Raw genomic sequence first — 14,640 nt, 5'->3', positions numbered from 1 at the left:
TGAACACTAGAAATTCAACACTTAATTTCTTCTGTATCATTTTCTCCATGGGGGAACTGAAGCTCTTATCTTGAATCAGCAATAATTGTAGTACAGATAATTTCAGTTGACTTACATTATAGTGCATATTCTTTGCCAGCCATTGTGCTGAGAATTCAAAATCATTTGAATAGTAATGATACAAAGAAATAAGGATGTTTTTGGAGAGAGAGTTTGCTGAGGATGGAAGAGGGAAATATTTAAAGATGTAATGTACGAGAAAATATATGAGAAAATCCTACAGGATTTTTTCAGCCGAGGAATAAAGTTTGTTTTAGAGGATGTGTTGATAAATGATAATATGAACCTTATTAAAACAGCCAGAAATAGGTAATTCAAATTATGGGAGTATTTATTTTTAGTGAAAAGTCACTTTAAAATCTACTTTGAATATATAAGATCATTAACCATTTGTACAGCAGTTAAGAAAGTCAGGTGAGACACTCTTCAAGCTAAAATTTAAGAGAGTCTGGGGCCCGGTGCGGTAGTGTAGCCGAAAATCTTCCTCTCTGTCTCTCCTCCTCGCTGTATATCTGAATTTCTAATAAAAATAAAATAAATCTTTAAAAAAAAGTTTAAAAGGCATTCAGAATAAAAAGTTATAAAGCTGTAAACCAATAAAGTAGTTTTAATAGTTGATTTGTAGACTTTTCAGATGTATTGCTAGTTCGGTGAACCTAGTACTAAAGATAATTGATCCAATCTGTTTTTTTAATTTGTTCACTTATTAACATAAAAAGTTACTTAGATCTGATTTTACTTGGTCTTTGGATGGCACTTAGGATCGTGTGTGTGTGTGTGTGTGTGTGTGTGTGTGTGTGTGTGTGGTTATTTTGAGTAAGTTTTTCTTGCAAAAACATTATCAGAAGGGAACAATACCTAGGTTACTCAGTGTGAGATCCAAGTCCATCTAGTTTTTATTTTACTCATTTAGCCTGGTGTAAATTTGCAGTCACAGGGGACAGGTACCCAGTAACTTGTTTTTGAAATGTGAGATGGACATGGTTAGTCAGTTCTCCAGAAGAGCGAAGAAAGGAATCAGATTTTTTAGTTACTTTAATCCCATAGTTTAACAACGTGAGATTGAGATTGAAAAGACTTGGAAGGCAAGTGGTCAGCTGAAGGAGTAATGAACTCTTCTCTGTCAACCACCTGCTGTTGCCCCAGAGACTTCAGCGGGTGGGATCTCAGATCCTTTGCTGAGTTTTCTCCCTAGGGTCACTGATTCAAGCTGCGTTGAAAAGGAAAAGCACCTCAGCCATAGGGTGCAAACATGTTCTCTTCTATTACTGAGACAGTATTAAAACAAAAGGATGGGGCCCAGCGCGATGTTGTAGTGGTTAAGGTCCTCGCCTTGCACGCCCAGGATCCCATACCGGTTCTAATCCCGGCAGCCCCGCTTCCCATCCAGCTCACTGCCTGTGGCCTGGGAATGCAGTCGAGGACGGCCCAAAGCTTTGGGACCCTGCACCCACGTGGGGAGGCCCAAAAGAGGCTCCTGGCTTCAGATCGGCTCAGCTCCAGCCTTTGCGGCCACTTGGGGAGTGAATCATGGGATGGAAGATCTTCCTCTCTGTCTCTCCTCTCTGTATATCCACCTTTCCAATAAGAATGAAATGAATTTTAAAACAACAACAACAAAAAACAAATGGATTAAGTCACATGTCATTTGGCATAAATCTTTTCCAGCCTCTTTATTCCTCCGAACTTGCCACATGGTCATGTTCATGCAATAATTCTGTTTTGTTAGACACTCTGGAAAAAGGGAAATAATAAAAATGTGGTCCCCAGATTCATCATCAATTTGGTTCCTAATGCATGACAGGCTATTACTCCTCTCACTAGCCTGCTCACCATTTTGTGTATTATTCCTTTATCACAGTTATGCTTAAATTGGGGCAGTGTGCTTTAGACTGTACTATTGCAATAGCTCCTGTAGTCACTTCTGCTTCCAAGCCACTCTATGTATTCTAAGAGAGGAATTGTCTGGAAATACAAGTCTATTTTATTTTCTTTCTCCACAATTTTAGAATGTAGTCAGGTTCATTTTAATCTGGGACTCTCTGGCCGTTAATTTAAAACTATTTTTTCAGTAATTTGCTAAGTCAGACGAAGGTATTGGTTATATCAGAAATGTAAGCAGTGCTTTCGTTCCCTCCTGCTCTTACTCGTGCTGTTCTGTCTGGCTTGGAAAGCTGATCTGTTCTGTTCCTCCTTGGAAAGCAGCTCAGTTATTTCTGTCTCATAACTGTATCTTCCAGTTTCTTTCTCATTTGTGTTTGCATTAACCTTTGCAGTTGCAAGATAGAGTTAATACACTTTTTATTTGTTTATTTTTGCTTGAGAGCAGGAATAGTCATGTTCACTGGTCTTTCACTTTGCTAAGAGAACAATTCTTAACTCCTGGTAGATAGATATTCATTGAATGTTTATGTGACTTTAATCATCCATAGATGAGCGTGTCAACACTCATTCCCTTTCTTGTGGTTGAGGCATGTTGAGACAACCTGAGGGCTGCCTCAACAAAGACAATAGTGTTGTCAGAATAGTACGGAAGCCTGCCTTGTGTAAGGGGTGGTGGAAGCATTGCCTTGCTGGTTGTGGTAGTTTATTCTGTTGAGAACTATTTTTAAGCACTGAATTTTTAAATTTTTTGTTCATCCTCAAGGAAGAAAAATGTTAGAGATAATTTAGATCCTTAGATTAAGATTCCTTGTGTTGTCCTTTTTAAAAATGAGTTTATTTTTGTGATTTAATAACCTATATGATTTCACGTCCGTTTACTAATTTACTTTTTGAACATGAATCATTTGATAACATTTTTCTTGGAATTTAGTATTTCATAATAAACTTCTTTTTATTTTTAGGAAAGTGAAAGAAATCTTATTATGAGCTCATTATACAAGCTTCATGATCGATTGGCACAGCTTGCAGGTAATTGTTTAACATCTGTAGTCCCAACATGTTTTGAAAAATTAATTTGCATATGTATGTAGCTTTTTAATTTTTTTTGTCTCTGGAATAGTTCAAATCTAGTGTGTCCCTAATGGAATACTTTTCTTTTGATCTTTTCATTATTTGTGTGGTGTATGTTAAAATTTTTATGGACATATTGATTTTAATTAAGGTCTTTTCCTGCCTACCATATGTATTAGATGTAATCTATGTGTGGATTCTTTCTTCAATATAATTTTAAGTCAGTCTGTTTTCTTTATTGTATTAATAGTAACAAAATTTTTCCCAGCTCATTATCTCCTGAGTTGGGTAAGAAATGAGTGGAATAAAATCCTGGGTTATATACAAAGGCAGAGACTCTCTTGTAGTAATTGAATAGACATCATTCCGTTGGATAAAGTGAATATTTGCTCCCAGATTTTCCTTTCCCAATTTATTGAATTTCCTTCATGTTTGTTCTTGCTAAATCCTTGAGAGTTCCCAAGTATTTTCACATCTGTGATTACAGCAGTTTATTGTAGATGTATCGGTGTCTTGGTTAGTATGTGTAAATTGCAATGCCATATTATCTATTGATTACTTTTCAGATTTTCTTATTTTTGTTTTGCATATGAGAAGAGACTTAGAATTCTCTTCTAATAAAGTTACAAGAAAAGAAAAATGTAGCTTCTAAAACTTTTCTCAAATTCTTCGCTTGAAACTAGATCATTGGTAAAAGCCCTGCAGACAAGCCTGGAGCTTTTCTGGTTGAAAGGAGATATTTTGGATGCTGTTCGTTCTCTGTTCTCTCCTCCATCTTTTTTTCTTTGCATCTTTAATTCTGATCAGCATTTTAGGCTTAACAGTTCTGTTTGTTTCACTAAATGTGTCCTTTGTTTTGTCTATCGTAAACTGCAAGCTGGTAACATTCATTTGGTGTGCAGTCTAGATAGGAATCCCTGTGGTTGCTAACACGAGCTTCTACAGCACTGGCTTCATTGCACTGACTTAGGAAATGCGGCCCACTGCAGTACTAAAGAACTAAACCAAGGGTTGGGTTCGTCAGTGTCTTTCTGTGATGTGTCAGCTAGTAAATGTTTTAGTATTTTCAGAGTATACTGCCTCTGTCACAACTATTCAGTTCTGCTGTAGCTTGAAAGCAGCCTTAAAAATATTAAAGGAATGAACTTGGCTGTATTACAGTAAAACCTTGTTGAGACAGCTGGCAGGAAGCTAGATTTGGTCCATTGGTGGTAGTTTAGTGCTCTGGATGTGCAGAATCAATCTCTGAGATGCACTGTGAAGCTTAAAGACTTGTTCATCTCACAGATGCTTCTTCCCCCCCCCCCCCCTTTTTTTTAATGAGTACTACCTCTGAAATATTAGTACCTGGGAAAAAGTGTTAGTTGGGAACATGATTGCTTTTAATAGAAAAGTGTGTCAAAGGTTTTACTTTGTTATACTTCCATGTTAAACTTTTTAAAAGCTAATTAAAAGCAATAGGCAGAAAAAAAGAGTTGAAATTCGGTAAGATGAGAACCTTTAATAACACGTAGCATGAAGAAAAACCCTTGGGTTCTTTTCTTACAAAGTAACAAGAAAAAAAAGCATTGCTTATCTGTAGCACATTGCCTGATAGAAGCTGACTCCTAGGTAGACTTCTGTCTGATTCTCTTGCTTATCTGTGATGTAATGGTTTTTGAGACATGTATGCCCATTGGTAAAAATAAGCTTAAGTATACTGGTAAGATGTCCATTTTAGTTAAACAATTAACTCAGACTTGCTTGAGTCCCTGAATGACTAGCTCAAAGAATAGAGTGAATAGAATTAAAGCTAATGTGATGAATTTGCTGGATTTTTGACCTTGACAGGTGGTTTGTGTTGGTGGAGGGCCTCCTCTGTGCCAAAATCTATGGATGGGCACTATTGAACTTACTTTCTCTTCTCGCAGTTGGAAAGAGAGTCTGTCAGGATTGAGTTACATGTAAAAGTTTGGCTTATGTAGGGGTAGTTGGTTAGATGATACCTGGAATCATTTCTAGTAGTAAGTAATGAATACTGTTTATCTTCTTCATTTGCTGATTATAATAAAAGAACCTTGAATTGTATAATTTATAAAATATTTTGAATTAGTTATATTTATTTTCTTCTGCTTTACATAGTGCTAACTCAAAATTTGTAATATGTTTATCTTTCTAGGTGATCATGAATGTGGCAGTTCTAGTCAAAGAACACTTTCTGTCCAAGAGGCAGCTGCATATTTAAAAGTAAGCGGTGAATTTAGAACTGTAATGGCTATATTCCTAAGAATTTATACAAGTTATTACTACTTCTGTAAGATTACTACGTGAAAGCGTGGACCTCCTGTTTTGCACAATTAGAGCAGATAGTGGAAAACAGAATTTTTTTTTTTTTAGTTTCTTTTAGAACATTCCATTTGAGAAAAGGCACATTAATATGGAAAGGGCACAAAAGACATTGAGTCAAGGGAAATGGGGATGGGGGAGTAGCGTGTAACAAAGCAAATGAATATCTAACCATTATTTCCAATCTTCTGTCTCAAATCAGTTTCATCTCGGTTTTTAGGAGAACTTTAACATGAACTTGTGAAGCTAGCATAAATAATCTTTGAGAAATCTACAGGAAAGCAAAGGTACTAGAAGACTGAAGATGAAGGGGTGTTATTTTAGTTTCTAAAACTGGAAATGTAAATTTAAAAAGCATACTTAATGTTATTTGTTAACTCTGGTTAAAAAAACAAACATGAAACATAAAACCTACCCTGATAATACATTATTAAGTGTACAGTGTAGTTGCTTATTTCCAGTAGCATCTCTTGAAATGTTTTATTCCTGAATAACTGAAACTCTACACTCATTATGCAGTGGCTCCCAACAGTCCTTTTCATCTGATTCCTGGCAGCTACTATTCTACTTTCTGCTTCTGTCAGTTTGACTTGTCTGGATATCACATCTAAGGAGTGGTGGAATATTTGTCCTGGAATGACATCTCATTCAGTGTGTCTTCAAGATTCATTTTCACTGTAATAAATGACACTTTTATTTTTGGATAAGTAATACCCACCAGGTGTATATATACATTTTCTTTATCCATTTTTCTCATGATGGTTGTTTCTACCTCTTGTTGTAGGTTCTTTCTACCACTTTATAACTGTAGATAAGGTTGCAGTGAACGTAAAAGGGCAATTCCTTAAAATCCTACCTTTGTTTGTGTTGTAAATACACAAAGATGGGTTGTTGGATTATAGGGTCATCCTATTTTTAATTATTTTTGAAGATGTATCTTATTTTTGTTTGAAAGGCAGAATTACAGAAATAAGGGGAGACAGATCTTCCACCCACTGATTCACTCTCCAAATGTTCTCAGCGAGCTGGAGCTGAGATGATATGAAGCCAAAAATCAGAACCTTCTTCTGGTTTGTCATGTTGCAGGAGCCCAACGACTTGAGCCATCTTCTTCTTTCCCAACCATAAACAGGGAGCATCTGGGATTTGAATCAATGCCTATTTGGGATACCAGCGCCTCCGATGGAGGCTTATCTCACTATACTACAGAGCTGGCTTCTGGGGTTTTATTTTTTAAGAAACTTCTACATTGTTTTCCATATTAGCTGTATAAATTTACCTTCCTTTTTTTAGTTAAGATTCATTTTTTATTGGAAAGGCAGATTTACAGAGAGGAGATACAAAGAGAAAGATCTTCCACCTGCTGGTTTAATCCCCAAGTGGCCTCAGTGGCCGAAGCCAGGAGCCTGGAGCCAAGAGTCTCCTCCAGGTCTCTCACTTGGGTGCAGGGTCCCAAGGCCTTGGGCTGTCTTCTACTGCTTGTCCAGGTCTCAAGCAGGCAGCTAGATGGGATGTGGAGCAGCTGGGACACGAACCGGCACCCATATGGGATCCTGTTCATTCAAGGCAAGGATTTAACCATTGAGTCATTGCACCAGGTTCTGAATTTATTGTCCTAACAGTTTACAAAGGTTCTGCTTTCTCCACATCCTCATTTATTTATTTATTTATTCAAAAATTGATTTATTTTTGTTGAAATGGCAGATCAGATTGGCAGAGAGAAGTATAGACAGAGAGAGAGAGAGAGAGAGATCTTCTGTCTGCTGGTTCACTCCCCAGATGGCAGTAAAGGCTGTTGCTCAGCTGATCCAAAGTCAGGAGCCAGGAGTTTGGTCTGGATTTCCATGTGGTTGCAAGGTACTAAGGCTGTGGGCCGTCCTCTTGGGCCATAGCAGGGAGCTGGATGGGATAGAAAGCAGCTGGGATAGGGACCGGCACCCATATTTGATCCTGACGCTTGTGAAGGGAGGATTTAGCCATTGGGCCATCATGCCAGGCCCCCTTTTTACATTTGTTAAACGGATTATTTATTTTGTTGCTACCTGATGGGACTCTCATTCTGTAGGTCCCTCTTCATACAATTCATTATTACTTTGCTGAAGATAGGTTTTTTTTTAGTTTGATGTAATCCAGCTTGTCTGTTTTTGCTTTGTAATTTGTAATCCAAGAAATCATTGCCCACATTGAGATTAAGTTTTTTTCTTAATTTTTTCTTCTAGGAATAATATAGTGTTAAATGTTAATTTTTTTAAAAGTTTTTATTTATCTGTTTTCATTGTTATGTGAGAGAGTTCTTCTGTCTGCTGGATCATTGCCCAAAATCATTGGATAACTGATACTGGACTAAACTAAAATGAAGAGCCTGGTACTCAGCGAAGGTCTCCCACATGAGTGGCGGACACTTAAACACTTGAGTCATAATCTGATTCCTTCCAAGGTGGGCATTACCAAGTAGAGTTGGAAATATATAAATTATTTATTTGGAAGGCAGTGTTAGAGGGGAGGAGGGAGAGACACAGAGAGGAAAGGAGGCAAGATATAGAATTTTGTCTTCCATCTGTTAGTTACTTCATAAATGACCTCATCAGCCAGGGCTGAACCAGTCTGAAACCAGAAGCCAGGAATTTCATTCTGTTCTGCTACATTAGTGGTAAGGGTCCAAGCACTTGAGGCCATCCTCAGCTGCATTCCTGGATGTATTAACATGATACTAGGCTAGCAGTGCAGCAGCCTAGATTTGAACCCAGCTGTGGGAATGGGATGCCAGTATCACAGTGATAGACATAAAGCCTTTGAATAGGCTTTCTTTATGCCAATAGTATACTGTTTTTATTATTGTAGTTTTGTTGTATATTTTGAAGTCAAGAGATTTGAAGTATCCAGCTTTGTATTTTCCTTAGGATTGCTTTCGCTATTTGGAATCATTTTGTGATTCCAAAAGAATTTTAGATTGCTTTGTCTGTTTCTGAAAAAATATCTCTGGGATTTTGATATGCTTTGGATTTGTAATACTTTGGGGAGCACAGACACTTTAGCAAAATTAAATTTTCCATTCATTCCATAAAAATAGGCAATTTATTTGTGTTTTCTTTAACTTCTTTCAACTGTGTTTTATAGTGTCGAAGTCTTTCTTTTTCTTCCTTTTTTCCAAGTATCCTGTTCCTTTCATTGCTATTGTAAATGGTGTTTTCTTAATAGCATTTTCAGATGGCTTTAGCTTGGTATATAGAAATACAACTGATTTTTCTTTTTTTTTTTTTTTTTTTTTTTTTTAAAGATTTATTTTTATTATTTTTTATTGGAAAGGCGGATATACAGAGAGGAGATACAGAGAGGAAGATCTTCCGTCCGATGATTCACTCCCCAAGTGAGCCGCAACGGGCCGATACTATGCCGATCCGAAGCCAGGAGCCTCTTCCGGGTCTCCCACGCGGGTGCAGGGTCCCAAAGCTTTGGGCCGTCCTCAGCTGCTTTCCCAGGCCACAGGCAGGGAGCTGGAAGGGAAGTGGGGCTGCCGGGATTAGAACCGGCGCCCATATGGGATCCCGGGCGTGCAAGGCGAGGACCTAACCACTTGCGCCACCGCGCCGGGCCCTACAACTGATTTTTCTATGTGATTTTATATGCCTTAAGTTTGATAAGTACATTCATGTTAATAGAGGCTTTTATAGGATTTTATAAATATAAGACATTACCTGAGAGAGTTAAGTTGACTTCTGATTTGCACACTGTTTGTTTCTTGCCAAGTTGCTTTGACTGGACTTTTATTAGATTGTTGTATTCAAGTGACATGAATTCAAGTGATATGAGTGGGCCTTGTTCCCTTCTCCCTGATCTGAGAGGAAAAAATTTCCATTCTTTACTGCTGTGTGATGTTAACTGAGCATTGTTTGTTTGTTTTTTTTTTTTTTTTTTTTTTTTTTTTTTTTTTTTTTGGTATGACATTTAAATTGATAGAGCAATTTACTTCTGCTACTTTTTTGAGTGCTTGTATTCTGAAAGCAAATTAAGGGCCCAGTGCCATGGCATACCAGGTAAAGCTACCACCTGCAATGCCAGCATCCCATGTGGGTTCCAGTTTGAGTCCCGGCTGCTCCAGTCATAGTATAGCTTCCTGCTAACAGCCTGAAAGAAGCAGAAGAGGTTGGTCCGAGAACTTGGGCCCCTACTACCCATGTCAGAGACTCAGGAATTCTGGGCTTTGGGCCTGACCCAACCCTAGCCTTTGCACAAGCAGGTGGAAGATTCTCTCTTTCTCCGCTGCAACACCCTTAACTCTACCTTTCAAATAAAAAATATATATTTTTAAGATTTTTTATTTTTGTTGGAAAGGCAGATCAGATTTATAGAGAGAGGGAGAGACAAAGATCTTCCATCCACTGGTTTAATACCCAAATGGCCACAGTAGCTGGAGCTGAGCTGAAACCAGGAACCAGGTCTCCCAAGTGGGTGCAGGGTTCCAAGGCTTTGAGACATCCAACGCTGCTTTTCCAGTCCACAAACAGGGAGCTGGATGGAAAGTGGAGTAGCCAGGACGTGAACTGGTACCCATATGGGATCCTGGCACTTGCAAGATGAGGATTTGGCCATTGAGCCAATGCACTGGGCCCAAGAAACCTTAATTAAAAAAAAAAAAAAGGTTTAATTTTTTTGTGTGTTGTGAATATTCCTTTTATCCTGGGGTTCTGATAAATGATCTCTTTTTTCTTTTCTTTTTAAAATTTATTTAAAATGCAGAAAGGGAGATATAGCTCATCTTGCATCCACTGTTCCGTTCACTAAAGGTCCACAGTGGCCAGAGCTTGGCCAGGCTAAAGCCAGGAGCCTAGAATTCCATCTGGGACTTCCACGAGAGTGACAGGGACCCAGGCTCTTGGACTGTCCACTGCTGCTTTCCCAGCTAATATTTGCAGCCACTTGGATCAGAATTAGGACATTTGGAGATAGAACCGGTACTCCTATGGGATAGTGGGCTTAACTCACTGCACTAAAATGCCAGCCCCAATGTATAATACCTTTAATGTGCTATTAAATTCAGTTTGCTAGTATTTTATTGGGGATTTTTAAAAATCTATTTTGGTTTAGAGCCTGTATATTTCTTCTATCTTCGCCAGGCTTTGTGTCAGAGTATTTCTTAGAAATAACCTGAAAATGCTCCCTATTTTTTTTTTTTTTGAAAATTTGTAAAGATTTCTGTTGTAATGTGTATTTTTCATTTATGGTTTGGATTTTGTTCTTTTTCTTGTTCCTTAGATTGCAAATTAAGTTATTCATTTGGGATGTTTCTTTGCTAACATTTGCTTTTATCACTGTAAACTTCTCTTAATATTACCTTAACCATATTATTATGTTGCTGTTTCTTTCTTTAGTTCTCTCATTGCTTGCTCTTACTGAGTGCTGTGATATGGAGTACATAGGTATTTATAGTTGTTATCGTCCAGGTAAATTATCCTTATTGTCATTGTCTAATATCTTTCCTTCCTTGTCTCAGTTTTGACTTAAAGCCTATTTGGTCTGAGTTTGGGTATCTGTACTCTGGTTTCTAGTTGCTTGGACCTTTTTATGTATTTTTTTCATTCTTAATGTGTGTGACCTTAAATCCAAAGTGAATTTCTTGTATTTGGATATTTTTTTTAAGTTCATTCAGCCATTCACTGTTGTGTTTACTGTGGGAACATACATACAGTTTAAGTTAAGCTAACACCTTAACTTAAACTGTGTAAAAAAACGCCTTGCTCTTTTCTATCTCCACCATCTTTTATGTTTGGATGTCAGTTTGTACTGTGTATCCATGGAAATGTTTTTATAACTAATTTTATAGTTTTGCCTTTTTAAATAGTTATATTAGCAAGAGTTGATTTTTTTTTTTTTGTTTTTAGATTGGTTTATTTTTATTGGAAAGGCAGATTTACCAAGGGAGAGACAGAAAGACCTTTCCTTGCTGATTCCTGGCGCCCATATGGGATGATGGTGCTTGCAGGTGGAGTATTTAGTCATTGAACCATTGCACCAAGCCCTGTACTTTTGACTTTCAAATTACATTTCATGGTTAGAATTGATTTAAGTAACATCATTACCATATTAGAGTTTTTGTATTGTGTGTTTTATCTTTACCAAAAAGCTTTTTCTTGTATTTTTATGTTGCTATCCTTATTGCAATTCTTTAGGTCTGTTGATGTTCTGATTTCTGAATGTACCTGAATGACCATTGTCTAGGGAGTTTGCCATTATATCTTTAAGTCTAGTTTTGTCTTTTCCTTCTTGATCTGTAGTATGTATATTGTTGTGTTTTTATGGTATTCCTTAACTGTCTTTGGCCTTTTCTTCACTTTTTATTCTTTTTGCCTTTTGCTTGTTTAGATAATTTTGACTGATTTGTCTTCACATTGGCTGATTCTTCTGCTGGATCAAGTCTACTCTTGAGCCCATGTAATAAACTTTCCAATTCAGTTATTCTTCAGCTAGAAAGTTATGTGTTTGCTACATAATATTTAAATATTTTACTTAACATTGAGGTTAGTTTTGATATTTAATGTGTCATCTTTCTGATCTCGTTGAGTACTTTTATAATAGCTTTTAAAGAAATTCTTTGTCAGGTAATTCTCACACCTCTATTTCATTCAGGGCATATTCTAAGAGGTTTATTTTGTTTCTTTGGGCTATATTTTCCAGTTCGCTTTTTGTTTTTCTTTTATTTTTTCCTTTGTCCCTTGTTCCTTTGTGCTGGAATCCACACGTGGAGCAAAATAGTGACTTCCCCCAGGCCTACAGACCTTCATCTGTGGTCTTCTCCAAGTCTTTAGTGGTACGCCTCCCTTGCATTTGTGTCTGTAAATTCTCATTTGGAGAGATCGGGTTGGTCTGATTTTGTCGGGGCTCATAATCCTTTATTCCTTGTGATGTCTGCATTACTGAAGTGTCCATGGAGTTCAGTGTGCTGGATCTTGTTAGGATCTCAAGCCAGGTGAGACAAACCAGGGAGCAGCCCTCCCCAGCATGGTGGCGCTTGAGAGTTGGCTGCATCCGCAGCTCTTTCTCTGCAGAGAGAGGCCAGAGGTTGGATATTTTCTGTTGGTTTTTTTTGTGCTGAGCTTTGGATGGAGGGAGGAACAACTATGAGTATGTAGATAAGCAGTTTAAACTGTTGTGCCCAAAAGCCTCCCCCTGGGTTCTCTTTCTTGTTAGCAATTAGATACAGGCAAGACAGAAACCATTCACTCTGACAGCCCCTGCTGCTGCTTCCTGTCCTTACCCTGGCTCCAGTGTGGCCATTACATGTCTCCTAAAATGAAGCTTATACTAGGAAGCTGTGTGACTCTCAGGGGAGTTAGTGGAAGTGACTTCCTGCCAGCTTTGATACAACTGGATTGCACTTGAATGAGAATATGAGATTCTTAACTGATTCCTGACGAACACAATCAGTTGGTCCAGAAATTTATCGTCTTCCGTGCAAGAAAGCGGCTTGGCCTTCTGCTCTGCTGCCTTACTGCTGTCACTCCTCCCTTTGTCAGGATTAAGCGTGTGGTGATGTTCTGGGGCTGCCAGATAGGTCTTGAGGACAGACTCCTGTGGTAAACTTGTCAGCAAAGAGAAAAATGTACACTCAGTTTGTAACAAAATACATGACTTATATGGTATCAAAAAAGATGCTAAGATAATGTAATATAGTAAAGATTAGATCTGGAGTCACGTTCTGGCACCACCACATAATATGCCCTTTTGGTGAAGTCCCTGAACTTTTCTGGACCCGTTTCTCTTTGTGAAAGTGAGACTATGAAATTTGAGTACTTGCTGAAGTGAACGGAGATATTTAAGTCAGTATTTCAATGCGTGTGTGTGGATAACCTACACATGCACATGTATTGATTAAATCCGAGCAAATTTGCACAGAGCTCTCTTATAATATGCACCAAGGTTTATTTCTTAAGCTTTTTTTTTTAGTGTTTATTTACTTGAAAGGCAGTTGAGAGAGTTGAGAGAGAGAGGCAGAGAAGTCATTCCCCAAACGACTTCTTAACCTTGTTATCATCTTTTCAGTTTCAACCTAATAGAGAACGTTCATGACATTCAAATTTGTGGCCTATGTACTATTAAGTAGATAGGTAATGAATCAAGACCTCCCCCTCCGCAAAATAAGATTGTAACTAAGGAGGGGTTATATGTTGGGTGCAAAGAAGGAATAAGATCCAGGTTGCAAAAGAGAGCACGGAATAAAATATTCCTGGAAAGGGCATGCAGAGCTTGGGAAATCCAAGCCAAGCACATGGTTCCTGACGAAGTAACTGGGAGTGGTTTTGCTTCTCGTAGCCGGCAAACGTGGTCCTATCCGGTGCTTCCTTTGCTTTTCTCCTTGCCTAGTTTGGTCTCCTAGAGACACAATGATATGGATAGATGTATGGTTGATCATAAAGCCTTGGCATAAGATTAATTTATTTTTCAGAAAAGCCCTAAGTCTTATCTGTTGAGTGCTATATTTGAAGTGAAAAGCAGTGGGGCAGGACTGGGCCGCAGGACAGTTCGTAATCGGCGGCTAAGTCCTTCTCTGTCTCGCAGCCATTTGATTGCAGTTGTTTGTAGCGAGGAGGCAGGACTGAAAGAAGGAACCCAGATGCAGGGCTGAGACAAGTTGAGATTCTAAGCCAGGGTGCAGTAGGGCCTAGGAAGGAGCTGCGCTCCAGACCAGCGGCAGGCAGTTACTGAAAGCACTCTTCTGTGAATTGACTTGGAAACTACTCTATAGCTAGTTTACAAAGAATAAAAAGGAGTAACACACCTGCTAAATAAAATTTTGTTTTTACAAATGACTCTGGATTAGTTTAATTACAGTTCTCGTTGATTTAAATGAAAGCTTGTTATCTAGAATGTTAATACTCTTACACACTTGCAGTTCTGTTAGGTGTTTCTAGGTGACAACCACCTTTTTCAGTTTTTCGATATTGTGGAACTTGGTTTAGAAACGGTTTGGACAGACACTTAGAAAAAAAAAACAGAGCACTAAACCTTTCTTCCCCAGAATAAAATAGTATGGTATAGATAAGACCTTTAAATACTGTAAATAATATTTATTTCATTAAAAACATGACTATAATTTAATTTACAGTAGAAAATACAAGTTTCATGTTCACAGCTGTAAGGTAATTATTGATAGGGTTTTGGTCCATGTTTTCCTCTGTCTTTTTAAATATTTTTTTTGGAATTAGTGTTATAAATATTTCATGTTATTTGTTTATTTTTTTAATAGACATATATATTTCTGTGTCATTGAGTAGGTTTTTCAAAAGCTTTTTTCCTTTTGATAAT

At 37.8% G+C, this 14,640-nt stretch overlaps 1 protein-coding gene across 2 annotated transcripts in view; it reads left to right on the top strand.

Annotated features, from left to right (window-relative positions):
• LEMD3 (LEM domain containing 3) overlaps positions 1–14,640 on the top strand; it is a 54,844-nt gene that overhangs the window by 25,081 nt on the left and 15,123 nt on the right. For both annotated transcript variants that reach the window (XM_040982390.1, XM_040982381.1), the window contains exons 3-4: positions 2,907–2,973; positions 5,174–5,241. In XM_040982390.1, coding sequence (XP_040838324.1) covers positions 2,907–2,973; positions 5,174–5,241 — 135 coding nt within the window. The remainder of the gene's footprint in view (positions 1–2,906; positions 2,974–5,173; positions 5,242–14,640) is intronic.

The sequence above is a fragment of the Ochotona curzoniae genome, unplaced genomic scaffold, assembly GCF_017591425.1.
Source record: "Ochotona curzoniae isolate NIBS_2020 unplaced genomic scaffold, NIBS_Ocur_1.0 contig_1014, whole genome shotgun sequence".
NCBI classification, from domain to species: domain Eukaryota; kingdom Metazoa; phylum Chordata; class Mammalia; order Lagomorpha; family Ochotonidae; genus Ochotona; species Ochotona curzoniae.
The sequence above is the reverse complement of the archived record's forward strand: the minus strand, read 5'-3'. Positions and strand labels throughout refer to the sequence as shown.